Source organism: Phalacrocorax aristotelis, chromosome 3 (genome assembly GCF_949628215.1).
Source record: "Phalacrocorax aristotelis chromosome 3, bGulAri2.1, whole genome shotgun sequence".
NCBI lineage: Eukaryota > Metazoa > Chordata > Aves > Suliformes > Phalacrocoracidae > Phalacrocorax > Phalacrocorax aristotelis.
Window position 1 is genome coordinate 32,883,653 of NC_134278.1, and position 23,475 is coordinate 32,907,127.

The 23,475-nt window shown below is 37.3% G+C and overlaps 1 protein-coding gene across 4 annotated transcripts in view; it reads left to right on the plus strand.

Annotated features, from left to right (window-relative positions):
- COL19A1 (collagen type XIX alpha 1 chain) overlaps window positions 1–23,475 on the plus strand; it is a 209,722-nt gene that overhangs the window by 143,777 nt on the left and 42,470 nt on the right. For all 4 annotated transcript variants that reach the window (XM_075087052.1, XM_075087050.1, XM_075087053.1 and 1 more), the window contains exons 18-31: window positions 2,823–2,876; window positions 7,374–7,436; window positions 8,221–8,265; window positions 9,234–9,269; window positions 10,190–10,225; window positions 10,337–10,390; window positions 11,607–11,660; window positions 16,263–16,316; window positions 18,328–18,417; window positions 18,758–18,802; window positions 18,905–18,982; window positions 20,289–20,324; window positions 20,432–20,485; window positions 20,574–20,627. In XM_075087052.1, coding sequence (XP_074943153.1) covers window positions 2,823–2,876; window positions 7,374–7,436; window positions 8,221–8,265; window positions 9,234–9,269; window positions 10,190–10,225; window positions 10,337–10,390; window positions 11,607–11,660; window positions 16,263–16,316; window positions 18,328–18,417; window positions 18,758–18,802; window positions 18,905–18,982; window positions 20,289–20,324; window positions 20,432–20,485; window positions 20,574–20,627 — 753 coding nt within the window. The remainder of the gene's footprint in view (window positions 1–2,822; window positions 2,877–7,373; window positions 7,437–8,220; window positions 8,266–9,233; window positions 9,270–10,189; window positions 10,226–10,336; window positions 10,391–11,606; window positions 11,661–16,262; window positions 16,317–18,327; window positions 18,418–18,757; window positions 18,803–18,904; window positions 18,983–20,288; window positions 20,325–20,431; window positions 20,486–20,573; window positions 20,628–23,475) is intronic.

Genomic DNA, 23,475 nt, shown 5'->3' on the forward strand with positions numbered 1-23,475 from the left:
CTTGAGTGCCTTAGTCACTAAACAATTCTGGGACTTCCTGAGGTTATGTCAGTTTTTCAAAACTGTGACATGTACAAACGCTTTCCATTTCATAAAAAATTATTTATTTGATGTACAAATAATATCTAAGAGGTCAGGATTCATGGGAGATACAGCATTCAGTCCTTCCTGGGTTGTATGGTTGCAGAAGTTCATTTGTGGAAAAACAGCAAAAGAAACAACATGGTGGCAAATGAGAAGGGAGGATAAATTCTTATTTTTGATGGTTTGAACAATTACAAAATCCTGCAGGGATTCTGGATTCAAGGATTCGACACTACAGAATTACAGTGTTGAAGTTGAGACATCTAATAAGTAGGCAGTGTCATCGCATGCAAATCATGGCCTACCTCCTTTAAAAGCTTTGTCAGAACACTTCAAAATGTGATTACATGGGAGCCAAATGTTACCACCCTCAGGATGTGCATCCTCAAAGTAGCTATCTCATTTTATCGCATAATCAATATTACTTAACTGGTGTCTTACTTTTTATGCAAGTACTTTATATTGTGGTAATTCTCAAGCTTACTCAAGTTACAAGTCTTCTGTTCTGAAATTGTCTACGGTCTCTCCTGCCCTCCTCCAAAGCTGCGAAGAGAGAAATTAAGTATAGTAGTTGCATTAGTGAAAGAAAGCCTTCTTTAGTCTTCATGAGTCATTGCTGTAAGTCTCCATGTTCTTACTGTATCCTGGTGATGGGACAAGAGCATGTCTCCTACACAGTCCTTTTCCTTCTTATTACTAATTGTCCACCTAAAAATGCATTTAAACGACTGTGACAATTACAACACCTGTGAAGACCTAATATTCTTTGCATAAAGCTGGTTATTCTTAAACCAACACTAATCTATACCACCAAGAGAATGATGCTTCTCTGAAAACAGAAATGCTTTTCTGTTTTAGCTTTGTGACAGTATCATTTGTCCTTCCAGACATAGTCAGAGTTTCCTTACTCATGAGAGCTATTATTTTCTAAAAGTTGAACTACACTGCATCCACAAATCCATTTACTACGTCCTAGTGATGCTTACAACTGGTACTGTGGTGCAAAGGTATCAAATATCAAGGATTGTCTGTCATATTCAGTTCTCAAGCAGCATCTCTTAGACACATATGAAATTATCAGGTATGAGGAATGCCACCTGTGACAAAATTATTGCTGTTCCTGTCATTATCTTTTTCCCTGAATTGCCTGATGGTTTATACAGCAGCAGCTCTGAAGCAGTAAACAGTTAAGATCCTCCTTAGAAAAGTATAGTAACTGGTTATTTGGCTTATATTGACCCAGAATACATAGCATTTCAGGATTTTCCTTGGATCTCGAGCTGAAATCAGTGGATAAAAGGTTTTTCAATTTTTCTAGGAATATTTTGGAGTCTTGCTGCTGCACTGCTACAAAAGTGACAGCAGTTCTTGTTACAGAAGTCTTAACCAGTTAAAAACAATCCTGTTTTCATCTTGACCAATTTGTATCTTGGGTGAGAAGTTATTTTGATCCCTGACTTCCTGTAATAATTTTGCAGGTCCTTTAGCATGAAAATGGGAGAAGTTTTCAATAGATTCTTATTCTGAAAGTGTAGAAAGCTGTCTTCTTGTTTCGATGCATAATACCAGAATATTTCTGTCATAAGTGTGATGTATGTATAAGAACATTGCACATAAAGCAATTAACGAAGACCCTATACAAAATAAAAATGTCCGATAAAAGCTCTGACTAATCTCTGACATAGCGTCTCTGACTGATAAACAGTCAGGACTGTTTCGAAAAGGGGACAACCCTTTTCAAAACTGAAGAGAATTCCATTTCCTAAAGCAATCTCTAGGGTCGATGTATGCCCGCTACATTTTCCCCACTAGCAGAAAAGCTGCAGAGGGTAAATTGTCTGTAATTAGAAAAATCCCCAGAGGAGAAGAGTTGTCTTTGTGCCTGGTCTCTGTTAAATGCAGGTCATTCAGACCAGGTGACTTAACTGAGTGTATTGAAATCTTAGTAATGTAGTCAAATGTTTCTTACAGGCAATCATAAGTGGCTGTAGTTCTTATTGCGTGATGTGAAAATTTCAACCTAAGGAGGGATAGCATGCTAATTTGTAAATTTAACTGAGTTTTATTTCATAAGATCTTGACTGACCATTTTGTGTTCTGCCCCGATTTACAGTACCTAAAAATCTAATTGAAGGCCTGGGCAGATTTTGTCTAAAAATGTTTTATTTTTCCCAAGAACATGTTTAATTTCTCCATCCTAAGTCTGCATTTGCATAGGAAGTTCCTTCTCTGTTGTTGAAATTCTTGATGTGTGTATGTAAGTATAAAATTGCAATGCTAATAAAACCAGGAATTTAGTCTTTTGGAGAATTCTGGCATTCCTCAATTTCCCTTTCTGTACTCTAAGCTAAAAATCTAGCTGTTTACTCACACTTGGAGCTGCTTCTACATCAGAGCTTTGAGTTAGTGGAAATAATTTTAAAATGTTGCAGAACAAAGAGGCTTCTCATACCAGAAGGGATTCATATTAAAATTGATATGGATGTCACCTCTGCCTCGTCTGACAGACTGATTGACTCCAAAAGCAGTTGCCACATTTCAGAACTCAGAGGTTTAGAAACTGGCTCTACTTCTCCTCTCTTCCTGAAAAAAGATAAAATGAACTTATAGAAAGTAATTTACTATATAATCGAATAAAAATCAACCCTTTTACATGACCACTGCTCTTTGAATACAGATACGTAAACATAACATTACTTAAATTAAAATGACCTTCTGATGCATGTTTTTCCATATAGGGTCCTTCTGGACTAAAAGGAATTCTGGATTCATTGAACAAACATTATAATGAGGTATGGAGAATTGATATAGTCTCTCTGTATATGTGTTTATGACTAAGAAGTATTTAAGGTAGAAATGATCCCTGTGAACCACATTCCAATTTAATCCAAAAGGTAGATACTTCCCTGTCCCCTTTCTGCATCCCTGTATAGTCTCAATCCACTCTAGTCACATACCTACTGTGTCTTCTGTCCTGCTGCCATGTGTCTTATCTCCCTTCCATCTTCTGCTCATGTATTTTCACCTGGTATAACTCACAAAGGAAGTGGGTAGACCACCAAGCTATTGGCGTAAAGCACAAGCTTCCCCTTTCTAAACCTAATTGCTCTAAACTGTACATGGCATTTTTTCTTTCTTGACCTACTCTGTTGTGATCCAAAGAGCAGAATGGAAAGACAAGGAGGTATCATTTTAAAATATCTGCTAGAAATCCGTAAGAATTGTCCTTATGTTTATATTATAGACTAATAAAAATATTGTCTTAATTATAGAACCTCCTGCAGCTACCAGCACTTTATAGAAAAAAGTTAGAACACTGTCTTATGCAATTTTATGTGACAGAGCTTTTAAATTCATACCAAAGGTTTTTGAAATCATTTACGTGGTGATAGTGTCTGCCATCTTAAGCATCATAATTAAAAGATCACGCAAGTTTTCTTAATTGATGCCCAAGTGAGTACATAACTTCTCTGATTAGAAAATTGTATTTTATTCAAAGACTGATGTATCACTATTACAGAAGTATTTGCTTAATACAAAGGTTACTGTGTGTATCACACCTTACGTCATGCAGATCAAGCCTGGAAGACATCCATTTCTTTTAATATTAAAATGCATAACTATAAAGACCAGCTGAATTCAGGATATTTTTCTTACTTAACATACCCATATGAGTACTAAAAACTTTTTTTGAATAGGGAATCTGGAGCAAAATTAATGTGAAACATGTCTTTCCAGTTGCTTTTATCACTAAAGTGATTTCTCTGGTATTTCTGATATTTAATCCATTCCAAATCAGTATATCACCTTGGAACATGTATTAGGAATTAAGCATAGTTTTATATGCTGTCCTGGACAAGGACATTTTCATACGTGGAGCTTAGTTTCTGAGTCTGGTCTGCCTTTCCACATGTATGTATTGAAGTTTTCTATCTTTTGGTTTTATGCCTTTCATTTTCTTACCAGTTTCCTTTTTCTGCCAAAGACAGCTTTCACCGATACCAGTCCTGTTTCCTCTATCAGTACCATATTTATTTTAACTCATTCGCCACCTCTGGACTATTAATCTCTTTTACCCCGATAGTCCCATTAAGGTTAATTCTGCAGGAGGGAATGCAGACAGTGGTGATCTTCATGAAGTGGCAAGCATCTGTCTCCAAAAATCATGTTTCATATCATTGTAAGGCTCTAAGAGTTTCTAAGGTGTGTTATATTTCCTACTTAACAATATTCTGGAAAAATGTAGACCAGCTGCTCTGTGTCTATAAAATAATCATCTTTTAAATTCTGTACAGCTTACCAAATTTCTTCTTCCTTCAGCTGTCTAGTTTGAATATTTTAATGACTCTGTCATGAGCAATTAACTGTTCAATGAGGAAATGCTGTTTGGCTTCAGATGAGAGAGGACATGGCTTTCTGATTCAAGTAGCACATCTTAAATACACAAACTTTCTGTAACTACGTGTTCAGATCTTCCTAGAGTCAAATTAAGTCTCCAACTGCTTCAGCAAACTTATTAGTTTCTATGCGTATTATGCTGGGAATGGGATATTCTGATCAAGGACAAGACAAAGACATCAGAGAGGTCATCAAACACAAGCTCACCTGTCTGCTTTGCATTGATTGTTCATTGAGGCAGATCTGTGCACCACTTTCCTATTTGCCCCACACTATTACATAGAATCATGAGTGCTGATTTTGTTCACTGCACCTTGGAGGTACCAAGCAATCTTTCACATTCCAGCGTATAACTTGTAACGTGCCGCAGTTATTTGCATTTGTAAGATGATATTTCAGTGATATTCTGATGTTTTTGAGTTTCCTTACACCACTAGAAATGGTCTTGTCATTTTCCAAGATTTTATGAATGTTCTCAAGGATCTCAAAAGGTCTTCTTTCGGTTTGATTTTTTAAAGCATTTAAATTATGACCAAATTTTTGTTGCTATAGAGATTTTAGTATCTTTTTTTTTCCTGAGGATATTAGTACGACTTCTTTGCATTGGTGTTTCTAGGGATGATGAGAAACTGCTACCAAGAAATGTGGGGGGTCAGTGAGAGAGATCTTAAGGCCCATCATAATTAATAATGGCCTTTTTCCCTGTAATATCGCTGTTTCTTAGCAGATGATTTGCAATTCTTCTGATTTCTCTATGGTATCAATGTGTAGTTGTACTTGCACAATGTATTTCTTATAATTTGTTGCAACCAATTTTTTTCTGGCTCACTGTCAATCACCTTATCATGTAAGAAGGGTGGAGTGCAAGTCTTTAAAAGCATAATTTACTTGATCCAAGTATACTGTGAAAAACAGCACTATAAATGCAACTGCTGATTGCAGCAGCAGATTGTGCTGAATGGCAAGGCAAGAACAGCAGTGTTTCTTTAACAAAGGTGAGGGGATCCTGCTGAGGATAAGCAGTAGCATTGATCCTTAATGGGGTGGGAGACAGTGCTGGAGCATTTCTTCCCTCATCGTTCTTCCTTTGTGCCTGTTCTTGCAAGGCGTGTGACTATTGTTATATTCCTTCTTGTTACGCCTTTTGCACTTTCCGTGCAAATAAGATGCTTTGCATGTGTTTGGTGTATGCATTTTATTCTCTTCGTTATGCCAAGAAACTGGTTCTACCCTGCTCTGTGGGTTATGTTCCTGCAGTGACTGGTAAATGATGCCTTGTGATTTCTGCTTATATGCTCTTAGGCCTTTGTTGTCATCCTTTGCCTGGGCTTTCAAAGCCTCTGCTTGTCATTTTTTTTACTTACCAGTTTTCAGTACATCGATATAAGGTCACTTAAGTCAAACCTGCTTCTAAACATCTTTGGAAAGGGCATGCAGATCAGCTTAATCTAAAATGTTCTCCAACGTGTAAAAATAAAAATGAAATCATAACACAAAGCAATGGAAACTACATTACAATCTGCTCAGGTAATGTTTCAAAATCATTATAATTTGTAATAATTAGACATCTTTCTTGAATAATTCATTATTGCTTTTCTAAGATTTTTTTCTTTGGCATATTTTACTTACATTTTGTTGTAAAGAGCAAATGACGTATAAATATGCAAAGAGCCTAAAACTAGGTATTTGGTCTAATACCCTTTTTTTTCTTCCATCTACACAAAAAAAAATGCACAACTCAGAATAAACCGTAACTTATAGTATACTCATAATAACAGACACCTAGATTGTTCTCAGTCAAGCGGTAGTCAACTCTTCTCAGCAATATTCAGGTTCCCTTCTTCGGGTATCTGCCTTTTGCTTTAGAGCCGATTTTGATAATTAGGGGAGTAACAGTGTTATGAACCCTAAACACTGAAGAATATCCTTTAGGACATTAAAGTCTATAAAAATAACTATGAATTTTATTCAGGTTATATTCACTTATCAACTTCTGAAAATATTAAGAGAGTGTAAATGGCACTTTTATTCATCATGATGGTCTTCCATTTTAGACACACGGAACCTGGAACATGACAAGGGGAGTTGGCTTGCTCAGGGTTCCCACTTAGCCCAGTGGCAGGTGTTCTAGGATTTGGACTTCTTGGGTCCAGACTCAAGCTCGTTTGTCAGGATCATTGGTTTGGTTGCTTTTTCCATTGTCTTTAAAAGAAAACGTGTTCCCCTTAGGTAGTCTGAGCGTGGCTTTGTGAAGAGGAAACCATTTGCTTTGTATTTTATTGTGTCTTTACCTTCTACAGAAAAGTAAATAGATGCAGTGCAATAATACCTGAACAAGTATACAACCTGAATCTGTCCTTAAATCTGTCTTTTCTTTGAAGAGCAGTGTGAGGAGCCTATTGATCATATTCATTCCCTCTCCGTCTCACGGCTGTAGTAGATTAAATTAGTTCTGTTCACATTTCATGCTGCTCAAAAGTAAAAAGCTTGTGTTTTTGTCATAGAAGTGATTTTTATTGTTCTTTTCTAACATACTTGAGAAATGTACCGTAATAATGAGCATAAAAATATGTTCTTTGTGTTGAGTTAAGAAGAAAAAAATCACAGATTTGCGTAGTAATATTCAACATAGACATTTCTCTTTTATGCTTTTGTTCACCTTCTGCTAGTTTGACTGGAGTATGAATGCATGACAAAAGATGTGTTGCTGCGATACATTACTTAGATGTACTCACTGGCATTTAGTATCCCATAGGCATTTAGTAGTAAATTAGGACTTCTGAATTTACATACTGGTAAATTACATTAAATTGATATGGTAAATAAATTGTTACTATAAATAAATGGTGACATGCTCTGTTCTCTGATCTTTGTGTGATATTTCTTCCCAGAGTGATACAAGACTACTAGGATTACTTGGGAGCCCTGGACCTAAAGGCCAGAAGGGAGACGTTGTAAGCATTTTGGATTAATTTGGAGAAATTTCAAAGTGCCTGTCTAAAATATCTCTGCCACTGTTAACACAGTATCTTTTATTTGATTTATCACAATGATCTTTGAAGGAATAGATCTTAGATATGAATGGCCCTTTGATCTCTGTAGTCCAATATCCAACTCATTGTGCTATCCACATGAGCATTTCTCCACTGATATACGATAATCAGAAAGGGAAAATGCAGGAAGAATTATGTGTGGTTTCGAAAACACTGTCTGAGGAGAAGTCAATGAGCTGGCCTGCCAGTTAGGGGGAAAAGACTCTAAAAAATGTTGAAATTCAGAAAATGTTTTTCATGGTAAATCATGAATATTTGAAGCAGTTTCTCTGTAGTGATGGGACTTGCTATACCAAAAATACTTGTAGTCAGCCTCTAAAAATTATGTGGAAGTCAAATTCTGAATCCACACCATATGACAGTGTATTGTTTATAGGCATCTGTCCTGTTTAAACAGTGGAATGATTTTTTAACAATTGGATGCCTTTTAAATTTGGAGTAAAAGAGGCAAGTGCTCTGGATATGTCACAGGATTGACACTGTTTTTTACTGAGAAGCCTGCAGATCTGCTGTAGAAAACAGTCATTTAAATCAGTTTGCAGATGTTTAAATCTCAGATTTCCATTGCAATAACAGTTAGGATTTTGTGCCCTACGCAGAATGAAGTACAGTTGAAGGAGAGGAGGAGTTTATTTGCATTTGTTAGAATATAAAAGGTTTTAAATATAATTTATTTTGTTAAAAGGGTCAAAAAGGAGAATTGGGAATAACCGGTGCAAAAGGAGAAAAGGTAAATTAATTCCTTACTTCTGTGCTTATGTGTGATACCAGAAGGTGGCTGAATGTGCTGAATATGAATCAAACCTGGGAAAATATACTCAGGATAAGAAAATATATTTGGGCATAGGAAAAGTTGTCAGTCTCTGAATGTCCTTAGTAATTTACTCAAGCCCCTCCTTGAGAGAGTATTTATGTATGCAGGTAAATTTCCCTGTTCCAACAGCTCACAAAGTCCTTAACTTTAAACACATTCAGACTTTTACTGAATACCAGTTTAAAATTAAGTTTATGTAAGTTTATGAGCGGTGATTGCCTCATGAATTAAATGCCGTTCATACTTTTTCAAGTTACAAATATGATCTTCAATATTTATATGAAAAAAACAGGAGTCTTTAACTTACTAAAATTTATAAGTAAACTTCCTAATTTAATATCTTTTAGTTTAAGTTTAAATTTTCCAGAAAGATTTGGGGGGGAGGGATGTTAATGGGCAATAGGTGTGTACTGTTTTTTTCTAGGAACATGTGATGTACCCAGTTCTTCATTCACTGGATAAAAGCCATTTTGCTATTCAGTTGTTAGCTTCCAGCTGGTTTCTTTGGTCATATCCTTGTGTATAAACAGTTTTAATGCGAGTAGACACTTTTTTATTCTGTTGGTATGACAGTTTCATGATTCTGTGTGTTATAAATCACTTGTGTTTGAGAATTTGTCAGATTTGTACACATTGTCACTCTTTTTAGTTCATGTTCCTGACCCTCCCTTGTGCTCCTGCTTGAAAGGAACACACATGTCATGGTCTTGTCATTAAATCAACAACATCCCTCAAGTAAACTTCTGTAGTCCAAATACTTGTATTTTATATAGGTTTTTAAAAAAAACCTGACATTTTTCAAGGACTCTTCACCAAAACCAGACATATGTGCTATTTATCATTTGAAATAAATCTGTGTTAACCTCTTCCCTATGTTTGTGTAGGGAGAGCCTTCTGAAAAAGGGGACAAGGGAGATCCAGTAAGTATAGCTATGTTTTGAACTATTGATGTGAATAATTTACATTTTATATGTTTTTTTCATACTGTATGCATGCTGTAATTCTTTTCTTTGTACACTTTCATTAGATACAGTGATTACATAGGATAGCATATGTATTGTCTCCTTACACATGCATCAAGTTCACACAGGTTATAAATAAAAAACAGAGATGCCCTGCTGTTCAGCATTTCTGTAGTTGGTACAGTCCATGAGCTGAGTTTAAATTACACTGGTTTTTTTGTTCCCTGAAGGATCTTTCTTTTGGTTATTTCACAAAATAATATGTGGGCTGAACTGTACTTTTTAAATTGTTTTACCAGTTTCCAGTGTGGCATTTAACACCAGGCAGTTTTCTTATAGCCATTTTACGTGTGGTTAATTTTTTTGTTATTTTGGGGGATATTTTCATAACACTTATTCTGTAAGTGTGTTTACATGTGTTGCTTATTTTTAATTAACTATTGTCCTGTCTCATTACATTTGACAAAAGCTAGTTATGTTGTTTAATACACAACTGAAGGTTGCTCAGATACTTGTGATTAACATAATATAGTAACTAAAATAAGGCATACTGTAATAATGTGTGGTTTTGGAGATGAATACTTTGTCACCAGTAGAGATTTAGTGGTGAAGAATAGGTTTTAGACTGGAGAAGCTCTTAAGCAAATGTGGTGTTTTCAAACAATTTTTCTTTAAAACACTAGGAACACCTGCAAAAATAATTATTTTGATTGAGGAATGCCTTTCAGATTTTGCACAAGGCATCAGAAATTCTTTAATACTTTCTCAATATTGTTAAGTTTGCAATCTATATTATAATAATTTAAAGTAGTAGATTAAATTCTTCGTGGACCTTAGTTACAGTTCTAACTTCTTGTGGTTGTACCTGCTGTTTTCAGGGAGAAACTGGAATGGAGGGATCAAAAGGAAATAAGGTATTTTTGACTTGGACACACTGTATACATCTCTGGTGTACCTAGCTGATACTGGGAGATGTAACAGTAAATTTGGATTTTTTTTTTTATTTTCTCAAAAAATATCACTAGGGTGAAACAGGAGACCCAGGACCACCTGGTCATATTGGAAATCCAGGATCAAAGGTAGGTGAAAGGTATTTTTGTGGTATTAACAGCCATTACATTCTACGCTGTTATGTAAGAGGACTTTGAGTGCTACCAGCTCTTCAGCTAGTTTTAAATGGCAGAGAATGCAAATAGTTTATATAAAAAGTTTGTACATGGATCATGGGTATTTTACTTTCAGTTCATAAAATTCTTGTTAAACTCAGCATCACTCAGCAAGGAATATTTATGCAAAGCTTAAATGTTATTTGGTCACTCAAGAATATAAGCACCCATTTTGCAATTACAGATCTAGTGGTAGCTGGGTGTATTCTCTTTATCCATCAGTGAGGCAAGGAGTAACCACTACCAGTACATTAGTGGTTCCTATGTTCAATTCTACGAGACTGCAGATAATGCCAAAATAGTCTTTGCCTCACTTTGAAGAAAGTAACTGAAGTGCAAATGTTCTTCAGAATCTCTCATGATGCCTTGAATTGTATCAAATAAAGGTAGAATTGGAAACTGTGAAAATGCAACCACCACCCAACACTATTCATATTTGATATGATAGTATGCAGGTTCCTTAGATCATCGAAAGAAGTCCCAGGGGGAATAGGTGCAGCTACAGGGCCCACGAAACTGTGATCTTAAAAATGATTCTCCACTCCAACTCCTTAGACTGCTCATTGGAGACTAATGTCCTTCCTTGGTAGGAGCTACTGAAATAATTGTTACTGCAGAGGAAATCTAGGTTACTTTCACACTGTTTACCTTCCAGAAGAGGCTCATAGAGAGCCAAAGGATTATTAGGGTTTGAACCAAGTCATCCTTTTATCTCTTCACCTCAATCCATTTTTCTTTTAGTGCTCTGGAATCCTTCAGATGAGATCTGTTCCAAAAAAAAGAAGGAACACCCACCATGTAGTTAAAAAACATAACTTCTGGATCTGTCCCTTGAGGGAGAAAATCTTGATTTGCTCCTTTTGTTTTGTCTTTCCCTTTAGGTAGTGCATTTGTATTTACTTGTATTCCCTTCGTATACATACTTTGGATTTTGTACATATAGTCCCAAAGATTTATTGGACTAAACATTAGATTAAGGAAGAATGAGCAAACTCTGTACTTCTTACTCCATGTAGAAGATAATTCTTAATGCCGGATGTTTTAATCTATTTATATATGAAATGCTTTGTGCCAAATTACAACAGGTGTATTGACTTTTGCTTCAAGCGTGTATTATGTCATATCACAGGGACTGCAAGGACCTCCAGGACCTGCTGGACCCAGGGGAGAGCCAGGAGAAGTTGTACGTATTGTGCAGTTTCACCAAGCTGTGGAAGTGTGGTGTGTGAGCAGTCAGCCAGTGAGGCAGTACCACAGAAGTTATCATAGGTGCTCCTTTTGTGGGTGGTACTATAGTAATTGAGTGTCAAAACGCAGTAGTATGGGATGCCTCGGGATAGAGTTCTGCTAGTTGCTTATGTTCTTTTTGTCCTTGTGTTACCATTTGAACAAGTAAGAATGATAATACTAACACAGATAATTAGCTCTACAAAACTCACTTTTATCTCACACGAGTAGGTGAAAATTAAAAAGATTTCTAGCAGAGTTTTAGTAATGTTACATTGTGAGCTGGAAAGGACAGTGTGTGGGGAGCAAAATGAGAAGAAACAGGGAAAGTAAGAGTACCCCAAGGATTTAAACACATGGCCTTCTTTATTTCTGTCTGTGGTTTTGTATTACTCTGAATTGTTTTACTTCCTGTAAAAGTGATAAAGATTAATAAGGTGAACGGAATAAACAATTACGTTAATTATCACAGAATTTAGGTCAGATTTATGACTAAAACTCATATTCAGAGCAAGACATAATTCCATTGAAGCTGGGGACAATATTAAAATCTTTAGCCATAGTAGAAGTATTGGTTTGAAAGAATTTAATAGAAAAGTCCTTTTTTAATTACTGTTCAATAGATTAAATTACTACAATACTTCTGCAGAAAGTGGAATGAGAGATTATTCTTATGATTATCGGTTGATATTCCAATTCAGTTGTGCAGGGGCTTCCTGACAGTCATAAAGTGCCTAAAGCCATTATGTGGTTGCCATAAGTGAAAAATAGCTTAGTTTGTGGACACTGACAGGTAATATGTGTTTGTGTCTGTGCAAGAATGCTAAAACCTGAACTGCTGAACTCTCAAGCAGAAGCCTACTACCTGTTAGATGCAACAGTAGCAGCTGCTTTTAAATTTTGATAGCATCTCGACTAAAGAAAAGTGCTACACCCAGGGTCTCCAGTTAATAGACATGAAACAGACTCACCAGTCTGGAGGCTGATCACCTGTTGTGCTTCCACATGTGGGCTATTTAGATGGCAAGAACCGAGGAATGAGCGTACCCAGAAGAAGAACTGGTGCCAAAATAGAAGGGTACGTGAAAGGCAAGAGGTGTTCTCTCAAGAAAGAGGGGAAGATCTTGGCTGGAGGAAAGGTCCTGGAAGTGGGGGAAGGTTGTGGAGATCAGGGAGATGCATGGAAACAATTGCCAGGGGCCTCAGCCACTAGCACCTGAGACTGGTAACTGTGAGCAGCTGCACAACACAAACCAAGACACCTTGCTGCCCAACCGTCCCAGCCAAGCAACAATCTACCTGCTAGAGAGGGAAGTCAGGACCCAATGAATGTATTACTAACATGGGAACAGGTGAGAGCGAGGGTGTGAGATAATCAAGAAGGGTAAAAGCTCTCATCTCAGTGGTTCTTAAATAAAACCCAATATCCAGATCCACTACAGGCTGAGAGATGGTGTCAGAAGCAGGATACAGATGGTTTATTGAACCTTGAGATCATGGCCTGTTGAGGGAGGCCTGCTAAGAGGAGTGTGGGAATGGGACACCTCACCAGAGATGTAGTGTGCCCATAACCTTTATGCCGGTGGGTGCAAAACTGACGAGTTAGGATTGTCGAGGTAGTGGGGGAGTGGGCAGTGGGGGGGGGGGTGGATCTCAGCAGAGTTTTAATGAACCGGTAGTTATTATGCTTTTGGGTGCCCTGTATTCAGGTCTGCCTACTGGTTAGGGTTTGTCAAGTTGATGGGGGCCTCCTTCATGGGAGTTTTAGTCTGTTATGCATCTGGGCAACAGACTGATGGGTCTGCTGGCCAGCTGGGATCCCTCAAACTGGTAGGATCCTCTCCCGAGATTCAGCACAACTGTAACCCTTGTGCCTCCAGGTAGGAAGAGCACGGGTGAAACTTCAATCCAGTCTGAATACTCTAGGAAGCATCTTAATCTATCAAGCATGGTTATACTAAGCTTGAAAGTTCCCTGAGCATTTGGCTTGACACCCTAATATAACAGAAGGTCTATTCCAAGAAGGTGGCTCCCTGTGTCCATGCCAAATTATGGTGCAATCCCTTTTTAGGTGTGCAGGCGCTATGTTCTGCCTAATCCCCCATGTAAACTGAAATTAGGTCCGTGACAGTGGTGTCGTTACATAACCTAACAAGTGGCACCTTCCCCCTCTCCCTCGTTCTTCTCCCTTCCCTTCCTCCATAAACCGTAAAATGTTTTTCAAGTACCATTTTGGAGGTTTGACTGGCGAGATCGAAGAAGTGGACCAGGAAAAGCAGCCAATGGAGAGCTTGGCTTTAGCCTAGTAGTTAAGCCATTCACCTGAAAAGAACTGGGATTTTAATCTTTGCTTTGTGGGTTGGTTTTGGTTTTTATCTTACTTCTATACACAGAAGCACTTAGGAGTTGATGTTGCTCCATTTTGTCTTAGGCCTTTCCACACATGCTCAGAGACTGCTTTGTGGCAGAGAACTCTTGCTGTGAACAGGCTTTTAAGTCATATACTTTATTAATATTAAAATACAGTTCTGAGTGGTACACAGCTGGCAGACTTTTTATTGTTGACCTGTTAAAAGTCTTAAGGATATAAGCAAAGTGACAGCTGGAGTACAGCGTCTTCAGCTCCTGGCAGGGAAAAAAACCCTATTATTCAAATCTGCGTTTAATCATTTTGTACTGTGTACTTATTGACCATTTCTTTATATCTTATTTTCCTACTTAGTTGAGGCACACATTTTTTAAATTATGTCTAATTCACCTGCCTTCTATAACAATAGTTCGTAAGCCTTTTCTGCTGTGATTCTATTTATATATAGATCCCCAACCTTACTGTGAAAGATAACAAAATACTGCATTTTTGTTTTGCTTGTGTTGCCATCATCCTGTTTGAGTTCATAATTGCTGCTTTTGAAACTGCTGTTCTGCTGGATCTTTGATCAAGCGACATTATGAACAGATAATTACTATATATAATAGATGTAGGTCCTAGATATAGATGATCCTGAAGACTCATATTTGTACACACGACTTTAGTATATAAAAACATATATTTAAACATATTATAGAAACATGTATATGGTTCCAGGCTCATTGTTCTGTTTTATCTTCTAAAGATGAAACATTATGGATTAACAAATATAATCATTCATCTTATGCAGTATGATGAAAATCATGAAAGATTGAAAATTGTTTTACTTCCACTTACGTCATCAAAGAATCATCCAGCAGATAAGATTTGCTTCTTTCCTTTCCTAAGATATCCTTAAAGCTTGATCCAACAACAAAAAAAAAATAATCTGAGAAATCCTTAGGAAAGATAGACTATATGTATTTTATGTCAATATCAAAAGGTGGCAGGTTAGGATAAGGTGTCTGATCCATAATCAGTAAATTTAAACTTCCATATATTCTTATAATGATTTTGTGTTGGTATAAGCAGCATATTCTTCATTAAGGTACTGGGGGTTTTTTTCTTATGCCTTTAATTTGGATGGCTGGATGAAACACATAGCTGCCTGTCTTTATTAAGGACAGAATGCAGCAGAGAGAGCAAACACACAGATGTTGAACCCTCATTACTGGCATGACAATGTTGTCATCCTTCATATGCCAGTGTTCACAAAACTATGTTCTACACTGTGAAGAAAAATAAAAACAATATGTGTTTCTGTGTCTTTCTTAGAAAGTTCATTTTCCGTTCTGGATTAAGTATCATACTTAGATTTTACTGTTCAGTTTTGACAATTTTATCATTTATTTGTGAAAATTACTTGTATTCTTAATAAAATGCTTGATACAATAGTTGGTTGAATAGCATTGAAGGGTTATGGAAAAAGTTTTTTTCTGTATTTGTTACAGCGTGGTAAGAGAACACAATTTACCCTTCCCTATTATTTAAGTAGTTTCTCTTTAGTTTTTAATCTATTTCAGTTCTCTGCATTTATAAAAAATCCTTCATGAAAAGGGCAACGGAAAATACAGACGTTAAAATCAAAACGTGAAATATCATAAGATGTAGACAAAAGAAAGGATGGAATATATTTATTTTGCAGATAATATTTGATTGTCCATTAAGTATCTAAAACATTTTAAAATAATTTGGTGGATTAAGTAATGTGCAGGAGTAGGAATTCATCAAGGCTTTTAAGATACACAGTTGGATATTTAAATAGTGTAGGAAATCATGCAGCCCTTCATAGGCAAAAGAGACAAAACACTTATTTAAAACTGAAGTTTGTACCTGCTACTGCCTTCCTTGAAGAAATGAATGATTTTTAAGACATGGAATTATTCTGAAATTGAAGAAAGAAACCTGTCAGTCTCTGCCATACTGCCCTGATAGGGTCCAGAAAATAATCTTGATTACTGCATTTCAACTTAAAGAAAAGTAATCATATATTTGGTTAAAAAGCATTCATTAACTTGTACCCTTTAACATTTTGGGTGAATACTAATGCACAGTAAATAATCCAGTGTAAACACATTTTCATCTGTAATTTTAGATAATCTTTAAGGGAATAGCTATAAAAATGTACAGTTATATTTTTATTAATTCCAGGGCTTACCAGGAGAGCATGGGGTGCCAGGAAACCCAGGAGTTAAAGGAGACAAGGTACATTTTAAGTGGTTTTAATTAAGCTTGATATGTTATAGCGTATTAGACTGTCATCTCTGAAGTAACCTTCCATCTTTCTGTAGTGCATCTGTGTCTGCTTTATGAACTGATTTTAAAATGTACAAGCAGCAACCCCTCTCTGCTCCTTGGAGATGCTGCAGGCCAATTTGGCAATCCCAGTTGCTCTTTAGGTTCAGAATTTAAGTAATATTTTGAAGAGGTTGCATTGGGCTCTTAGAATAAATTGGTCCAGTGCAGAAATGGCAGTTCAGGTCCTGACCACAGAACAGCCTTTCCTGTGTAGTGTCCTAACCAGACTAGTGTGTAAAATCCCACTTCACAGTCAGATATATTCACCTTGGCAGAGCCCTGGGGCAGCTATACTCTCAGATGCGAGCCAAGTCTTGGATCTCTTTATGGCACTGTATTTTTCTGTGTAGAAATCCCTTAGTTAGAATTCAGCTACATCAACAAGAGTTAAAAATGGGGGGTGTGTGTATATGTTGAATGTAGAGCAGGGGAGAAAAGAGGATATATAGGCATATGTGAGCTGTGTGATACATTATGGTATTTATACACTGTGGGGTACAAGGGAAACCATAGAATCATAGAATCGTTAAGGTTGGAAAAGACCCTTAAGACCATTGAGTCCAACCACTAACCTATCACTGCCAAGTCCTCCACTAAACCATATCCTCAAGCACCACATCTACCTTTCTTTTAAATCCTCCAGGGCTGGAGACTCAACCACCTCCCTGGGCAGCCTGTTCCAATGTTTGACAACCCTTTCAGTGAAGAAGTTTTTCCTAATATCCAACCTAAACTTCCCCTGGCGCAGCTTGAGGCCATTTCCTCTCATCCTATCGCTTGTTACTAGGGAGAATAGACTGACCCCCACCTCGCTACAACCTCCTTTCAGGTAGTTACAGAGAGCGACAAGGCCTCCCCAGCCTCCTCTTCTCCAGACTAAACACCCCCAGTTCCCTCAGCTGCTCCTCATAAGACTTGTTCTCTAGACCCTTCACCAGCTTCGTTGTCCTTCTTTGGACATGCTCCAGCACCTCAGTGTCCTTCTTGTAGTGAGGGGCTCAAAACTGCACACAGTACTTGAGGTGTGGCCCCACCGGTGCTGAGTACAGGGGCACAATCACCTCCCTGCTCCTGCTGGCCACACTATTCCTGATACAAGCCAGGATGCTGCTGTTGGCCTGCTTGGCCACCTGGGCACACTGGTGGCTCATGTTCAGCTGGCTGTTGACCAACACCCCCAGGTCCTTTTCCTCCAGGCAGCTCTCCAGCCACTCTTCCCCAAACCTGTAGCGTCACATGGGGTTGTTGTGACTGAAGTGCAGGACCTGGCACTTGGCCTTGTTGAATCTCATACCGTTGGCTCCGGCCAACAGAGCTGATGAAAAGGCAGGAGAAGAAAATAACTGTGGAACAATGACAAAAATGTATTTGTCTTGCAAAATGGAAAGTAGTAGATTCAGAAAGAGTCACAGAGAATGTTACAGGAGCATGTAAAAGACAAGAGGACAGAGTAATGGAAGTCACAAATTCACCTGTGTAAGCAGGAGGAGTTGTAGAGATGTGGAGCAAGAGACACTGCATGCATTGAAGTAAGAAATAGAGGCATAAACAGGACTACAGTGAAGACCAGAGTTTTAGCACTAGGGGTAGATAACTGGAGAGAGACAGTTTGAGGGTGTTACTGTGAATTAATTGGCAGGGTTTAACAACAACCTGCATGTTAGGGGTCTGGGGACAAAGAAATGTAGATCAGATGGATTGCAAGCCTGGAAAAACAAGAGAATGCTAGTTAACTGCTAGTGGTTGTGTGGTCCATGCCTCTTCTTCTGAAACCTTTTGAAGGAAAATATGGGGTTTTTTTCTTCTCTATTTCTTCTCAAAGGACTGGCACTTTCTAGGATAACCTTGATAATATTTAGAATTTTTTCAGAAGAGAAAACCCTTACATTTCAATTAATGATTCAAATTTATCTTGTAGGGAGACCCTGGTGGGATTATGGGACCCCCTGGACATCCAGGTCCAAAAGGTGATGTGGGGCCTCCTGGACCAAGTCTGCCTGGAACACCAGTAAGTCCATAATCAGAAAAGGCATTTATGACTTTATTTCTTGTAGGGACAACTGTTAAAGAATTCTCCCTATGCAGTGAAGGAAACCAGAACAAGTATTTCTTTGGATGTAAATTCAAAATTGAAGTATATGTTATAACGGTATTGTAAGTGCACTAAAATGTAGCCTAGAAATAGTGCAAGGCTCACACATGCCCCTAGTGACAGTGGTATTAACATGGAAAATGTGTAAATATGTCATAGTTTATTCATAAAGGCTGACTAATTTTGGCAATAAAATTCAGCTAGTCTCTTTGATTTCAAAACAGAAATTTTTTTTCTGGGTTGTTTTTTTTTTTAGGGTCCCACTGGTATTCCTGGAAACCCAGGTCCACGGGGACCAAAGGTATTAAAAAAATCTATTATTCCTGTTTCTAAAAAAACAAGGATAATATGCTAGTTTACATTTTCAGACCTGTTGTAACTAAAAGCCTTTTACCCTTCTCAGGGAGAAAGAGGACTACCTGGTGTACAAGGAGCACCTGGGGAGATGGGGCCCCCTGGAATAGGCATTCAGGGATCACCAGTAAGTATACCAACGCCCAGAATCTGGGCTTCTCGCTGTGCATTGCTGAGAAACTGCAACAAGTAAACAAATCAGAGTAAAAAGCCAAGCCATGAACTTCCTTCTGACATGACTCCCAACTCAGCACCTTTTCCCTTTATCCACACCTAGAAAGATCTAGTCCTAAGTGAGAAATGGAAGCCTTAGAGAACTGAAAGAGTCAATGGCTACTTTACAGATGCGCTTCCTAGTGATGAGACATCTTCAGACTGTGTCTGTTTCTAAGCAACAATTCTTTTCAGTTGTTGGCAAAATCCAGCCTGAGTACTGGTACAACAGAAGAGGTATACTCGACATTGTCGGTGATGGCATTTTGAAATCCACACTGGTACTGGAAAAGGCGAAGACATGTGGAAGAGATGTGGAAGGCTTTGCATCAGCTCCTTGCTTTTTCCATTTGTGATGACTTCTAATTGCAAGCTTAGGTCTACTGCTTATAAATGAGAACCTTACTGTGCCAGGTACTATGCCAGGAAAACAGTAAAGTCCTGATTTTGCACAGCTTGCTTCACGCATTTCTGTGCAGTTTCAATTCAAACATGAAGCAAGTTGATGCAGTGTATTTACAGCATTCATACTAAATAACTTTTAAAGCAATAACTCTTTCAGTTATTCAGATTGTTTCCCAGGTTTCTCTCTTTCTATTGCCTTTAAATAAAGCCATCTGCAGTGTCTTCAGACTATACAGTAAAAAAATTGATGGTATTGATGGTGTAGATGGTAGGTGGTACACGTTATTACATGTGTTCTACTGTGGTGAATAGGGCAATCTCTCTTCAGTCCAGACCAATACAGTCAGCTAATATATTTCAGTTCATTGACAGGACTCAGGTACAACAAGAAAATGTTTGAGAAAGGTGACTAGAGATTCCCACTGAGATCTCATTCTAAAGTAATAATCCTTAAAAATTTATTCAGTTAAAAGATTTTCAAATATTAATTTTAAAAATTACCCATTTATATTTAAATAATCTAATTTGGTTTTATCCAACTGAATAACAGCTTTTCTTATGAATCTCCTAGGTAAATAGCAAGTTTCACCATGGATTATTATTCTTTGGTATTACTTGCCCTTAAAAATGAGCCTCAGCAAAATCTTGAATTCTCTAATTTTGGCAAAATTAGGTTTGGATTTAAAGCCAAACCTTAGAGCAAGTCTTTCTTGCAATGTGAACTGCACCAGTATCCCACAATCAGTATTTTTTAAGAAGTTCATTTCCCTTAACCCACAAAGTATAACTACTAATTATTTGGAGTTTTCTTGCAGGGTCCTGTAGGTCCAACTGGATCAGCAGGTATGCAGGTAGGATATAAGTTCTCTCTTTAATATAAAAAGCATTAATTTAGTTTAAGAAGTTTCCAGTAAATTAAAATTATTATTAAATCTTAAATGACCTTTCCTGCTCTTAGGGACCTAGGGGACCCCCAGGATTACCAGGAACTCCAGGTACCCCTGGTATTAATGTAAGTGACAGTTCTCTGTATATACAGCAAAAAGTAATGTGTCCATTGTCAATGACTTAAGGCCATCAAATTTTACATTTGTTTCTAGGGCACTCCAGGAAGAGATGGAAAGCCAGGACTACCAGGCCCTCCAGGTGATCCTGTATGTACACATAGAAAGCTTGTGCATTCACTTTGGTGTAAATGTTTTAAATTTAAAGGAGGTGAGATAACCAACTAGTCTAGAAGTCCAATTAAGTTAATTTGATTTTTCAATTATTACATCCTTTGTTTTGGTTTGTTTTTCTTTCTTTACTTGATTATATTGCAGTATAAATTAAACTTATGTTAATGTATACTAGATAAATACCTTGTTTTCAGGTGTTACAGTTTGTGTACTAGAGTTTCTGCCAGGCTATAATTTGGCATAGCATTCCTCAGCCTCAGAAGCAGTTCTGCATAATGCAAATTTTCAGGAGCATACTTTGATGATCCCTGTAAAAGACTGAAGAGAAAAGTTTGGGAATTCCAAAGCTAATTTTGCTATGCCACAGAAACAAAACATGAATTTTTCATGAAATTCTGAAAATTGTTACTTTCTAATGCAATCAGTTCCCTTTAGCACTAATGAAAAGTTAAGTGGCTGGGTTTGAAAACAAAAACACTAAATAAATTCTGGTCCTTTACTGCACTTTAGGTGTTATCATGTCCTCTTGGGTACATATTACAGCAATGATATGTATTTAACGATGCTATAGCTTTACAGATTTAATGAAGTCCAGAACTACAAGATCCAAGAAGCCTGCACATGCCTCACACCAAACTGTACCCTTAGAGATAACTGAGTATATTACATGGGAGTCAGGAGAGTCCGATGAGTGTATCTGCAAAATTGGCATGAAGGCAAAACTTCGGTCATTTTTCCCGCTCCTCTCTGGAGTCCCAACAACTACCTCAGAACTTTCAAAAAGGAAGCTTCTCCTTAGAAACAAATGCTTATAGAGGCTTTTATAACAGTAAATGAAGCTTTCTGAATTCCTGAGCAGTTGTTTGATATAAATAAAATATAATAATATATACAAAATAAATAAAAATCTGTAGGTGGTTGGAAGAAACAAGCTAAAACAAGAGCTTAAAAATAAAATTGTTAAACTCACCTGTGATCCTGCTGGCTTTATAGGATTTTATATTTCCCAAGAGATTTTAGTCAAAGCCACAGTTTTCAAAACAACAGGGAGACACATTGGTGATAATATTTACTTAAGACATGTCAAAACAAAGGAAAATAAAAATCACAAAACCTAACAGTTGAACTGTATTACGTCCTTTAGCAAAATCTCTACTCCTTAACAAGGCGTGAATTTGGCTTTTCACTGGGTGAGTAGAGTATCTCAGCAGTCTCAGTCTGTTTGTCTCTTAAACTAGCAATTCTTCACACACCTGACCATCACATGTACTCCTCAGATGCGGAGACTTGCATCATGTCTTATGAGTGAGGTCTGTCTCCAAGTGTCCAGCAATGCAATCTAAGGCAAAGTTTTCCCATCTAGTCTGCAAGCTGCTGGTAGCCTGTGAAGAGATTAAAAATGCTCCAGAGCTGCTGCAGGAATGTGTTAGGCAGTAAAATATATCATACTTTCAATTAAACATTCGATGGTACAGGTATACAGCAGTCAACAAGTAACCCTGAGGACTGACAACAAGGAGCTTATGGAGGGATAAACTAGCCCCGAAATCACACAAAGATTTCCTCTTGGAGGGAATAGTCAGCTTTCTTCAGAGAACAGCCTGGGAACTAGGTAGCATGTATGTGCTGTTGATTATCTGGAATCAGGATAGTGATTCTGAGCGGTTTGTTCCTTGGTTCCTGCATTAGCGAACTGGTTCAGTGCTTTAAGAGACACGTAAGAGTATCAGTAGCTCCTCAAAGGCCTAAAATCAGTACATAAAAGTAGGTCTCTCACTGACATGGAGTATGAAGGTAGAACTCAGGTCAGAGAGTCACAAAGGTTGTAATATAAAATAAGCTTCAGTTAGGAATGGATATAAAAAGAAAAAGGCACTGTGACTACAATTATTTGAAAGACCAGTAAAGTCTATTATTTAATAATCATGGAGATTAAATTATAGATTGTGCAGAGAAAGTTGAATAATTCAGTGGCTTTTCACTGTTCACTGAAAAAAAAAATTGCTTTTCAGAGAATGCCTAAAATGAATTTTAATTTATTCAAAACATAATTAGTTAAAGAGGTTTTAGACACACCACAAAGATCTGGTGTAATTCACCCAAAGAATGAACCAAAGCAGTCTCTAAATGATTAGCAGGTACCTTTGAGTACTTTGAGAAGGATGGGGCTTTTGAGGAAGGGAGAGACACTAACAGAAAACATATCTTCATAAAATGTGAACAGAAAATGAACCAGAGTGTAATAGGTCAATTGAAAATAGTCTGACTACAAGAAAGATATGAATTTTATTTTTTTTTAATTAGTTCTAAGTAGCAGTGATATGAATGATAAAGTGGAAACACAAGATGGCATAATTTTGTTAAGAACCAGTCATGGAATAAATCAGATTTCTGTCTCTGGAAGGTTAACTTTCTTGGGAAAGACAGGGAAACAGTCATGTTATATACCTTGGCTTCAGTAAAACTTGAGACTGTCCTTATGATGCTTCTATAAGCAAGCAAGAAATGGTCTTGAAGTAATTGCCATGTAGTTAATGCTTATCAAAAAATATGGATATGAGTGTCTATCAGCAGATTACTGTCAAACTTGGAAAGAGAGGTCTCTCCCATGCCTGGTTCTTGTCAGTGATTTAATTTGATTAGGATAAGTAGATATAAACTGCAATTGGACTGGGAAAGATTGCTAGCTTTTTGAAGATATAATAAAAACTTAAAATTCAGAGACAGTCTGAAGTCAACAAGATTAAACTCGAGACAGTCGAGCACAAAGTGCTTAATAAGAAGAAACAAAATCTATAAGCAGAATAGGTCTGGAAGGCACAGT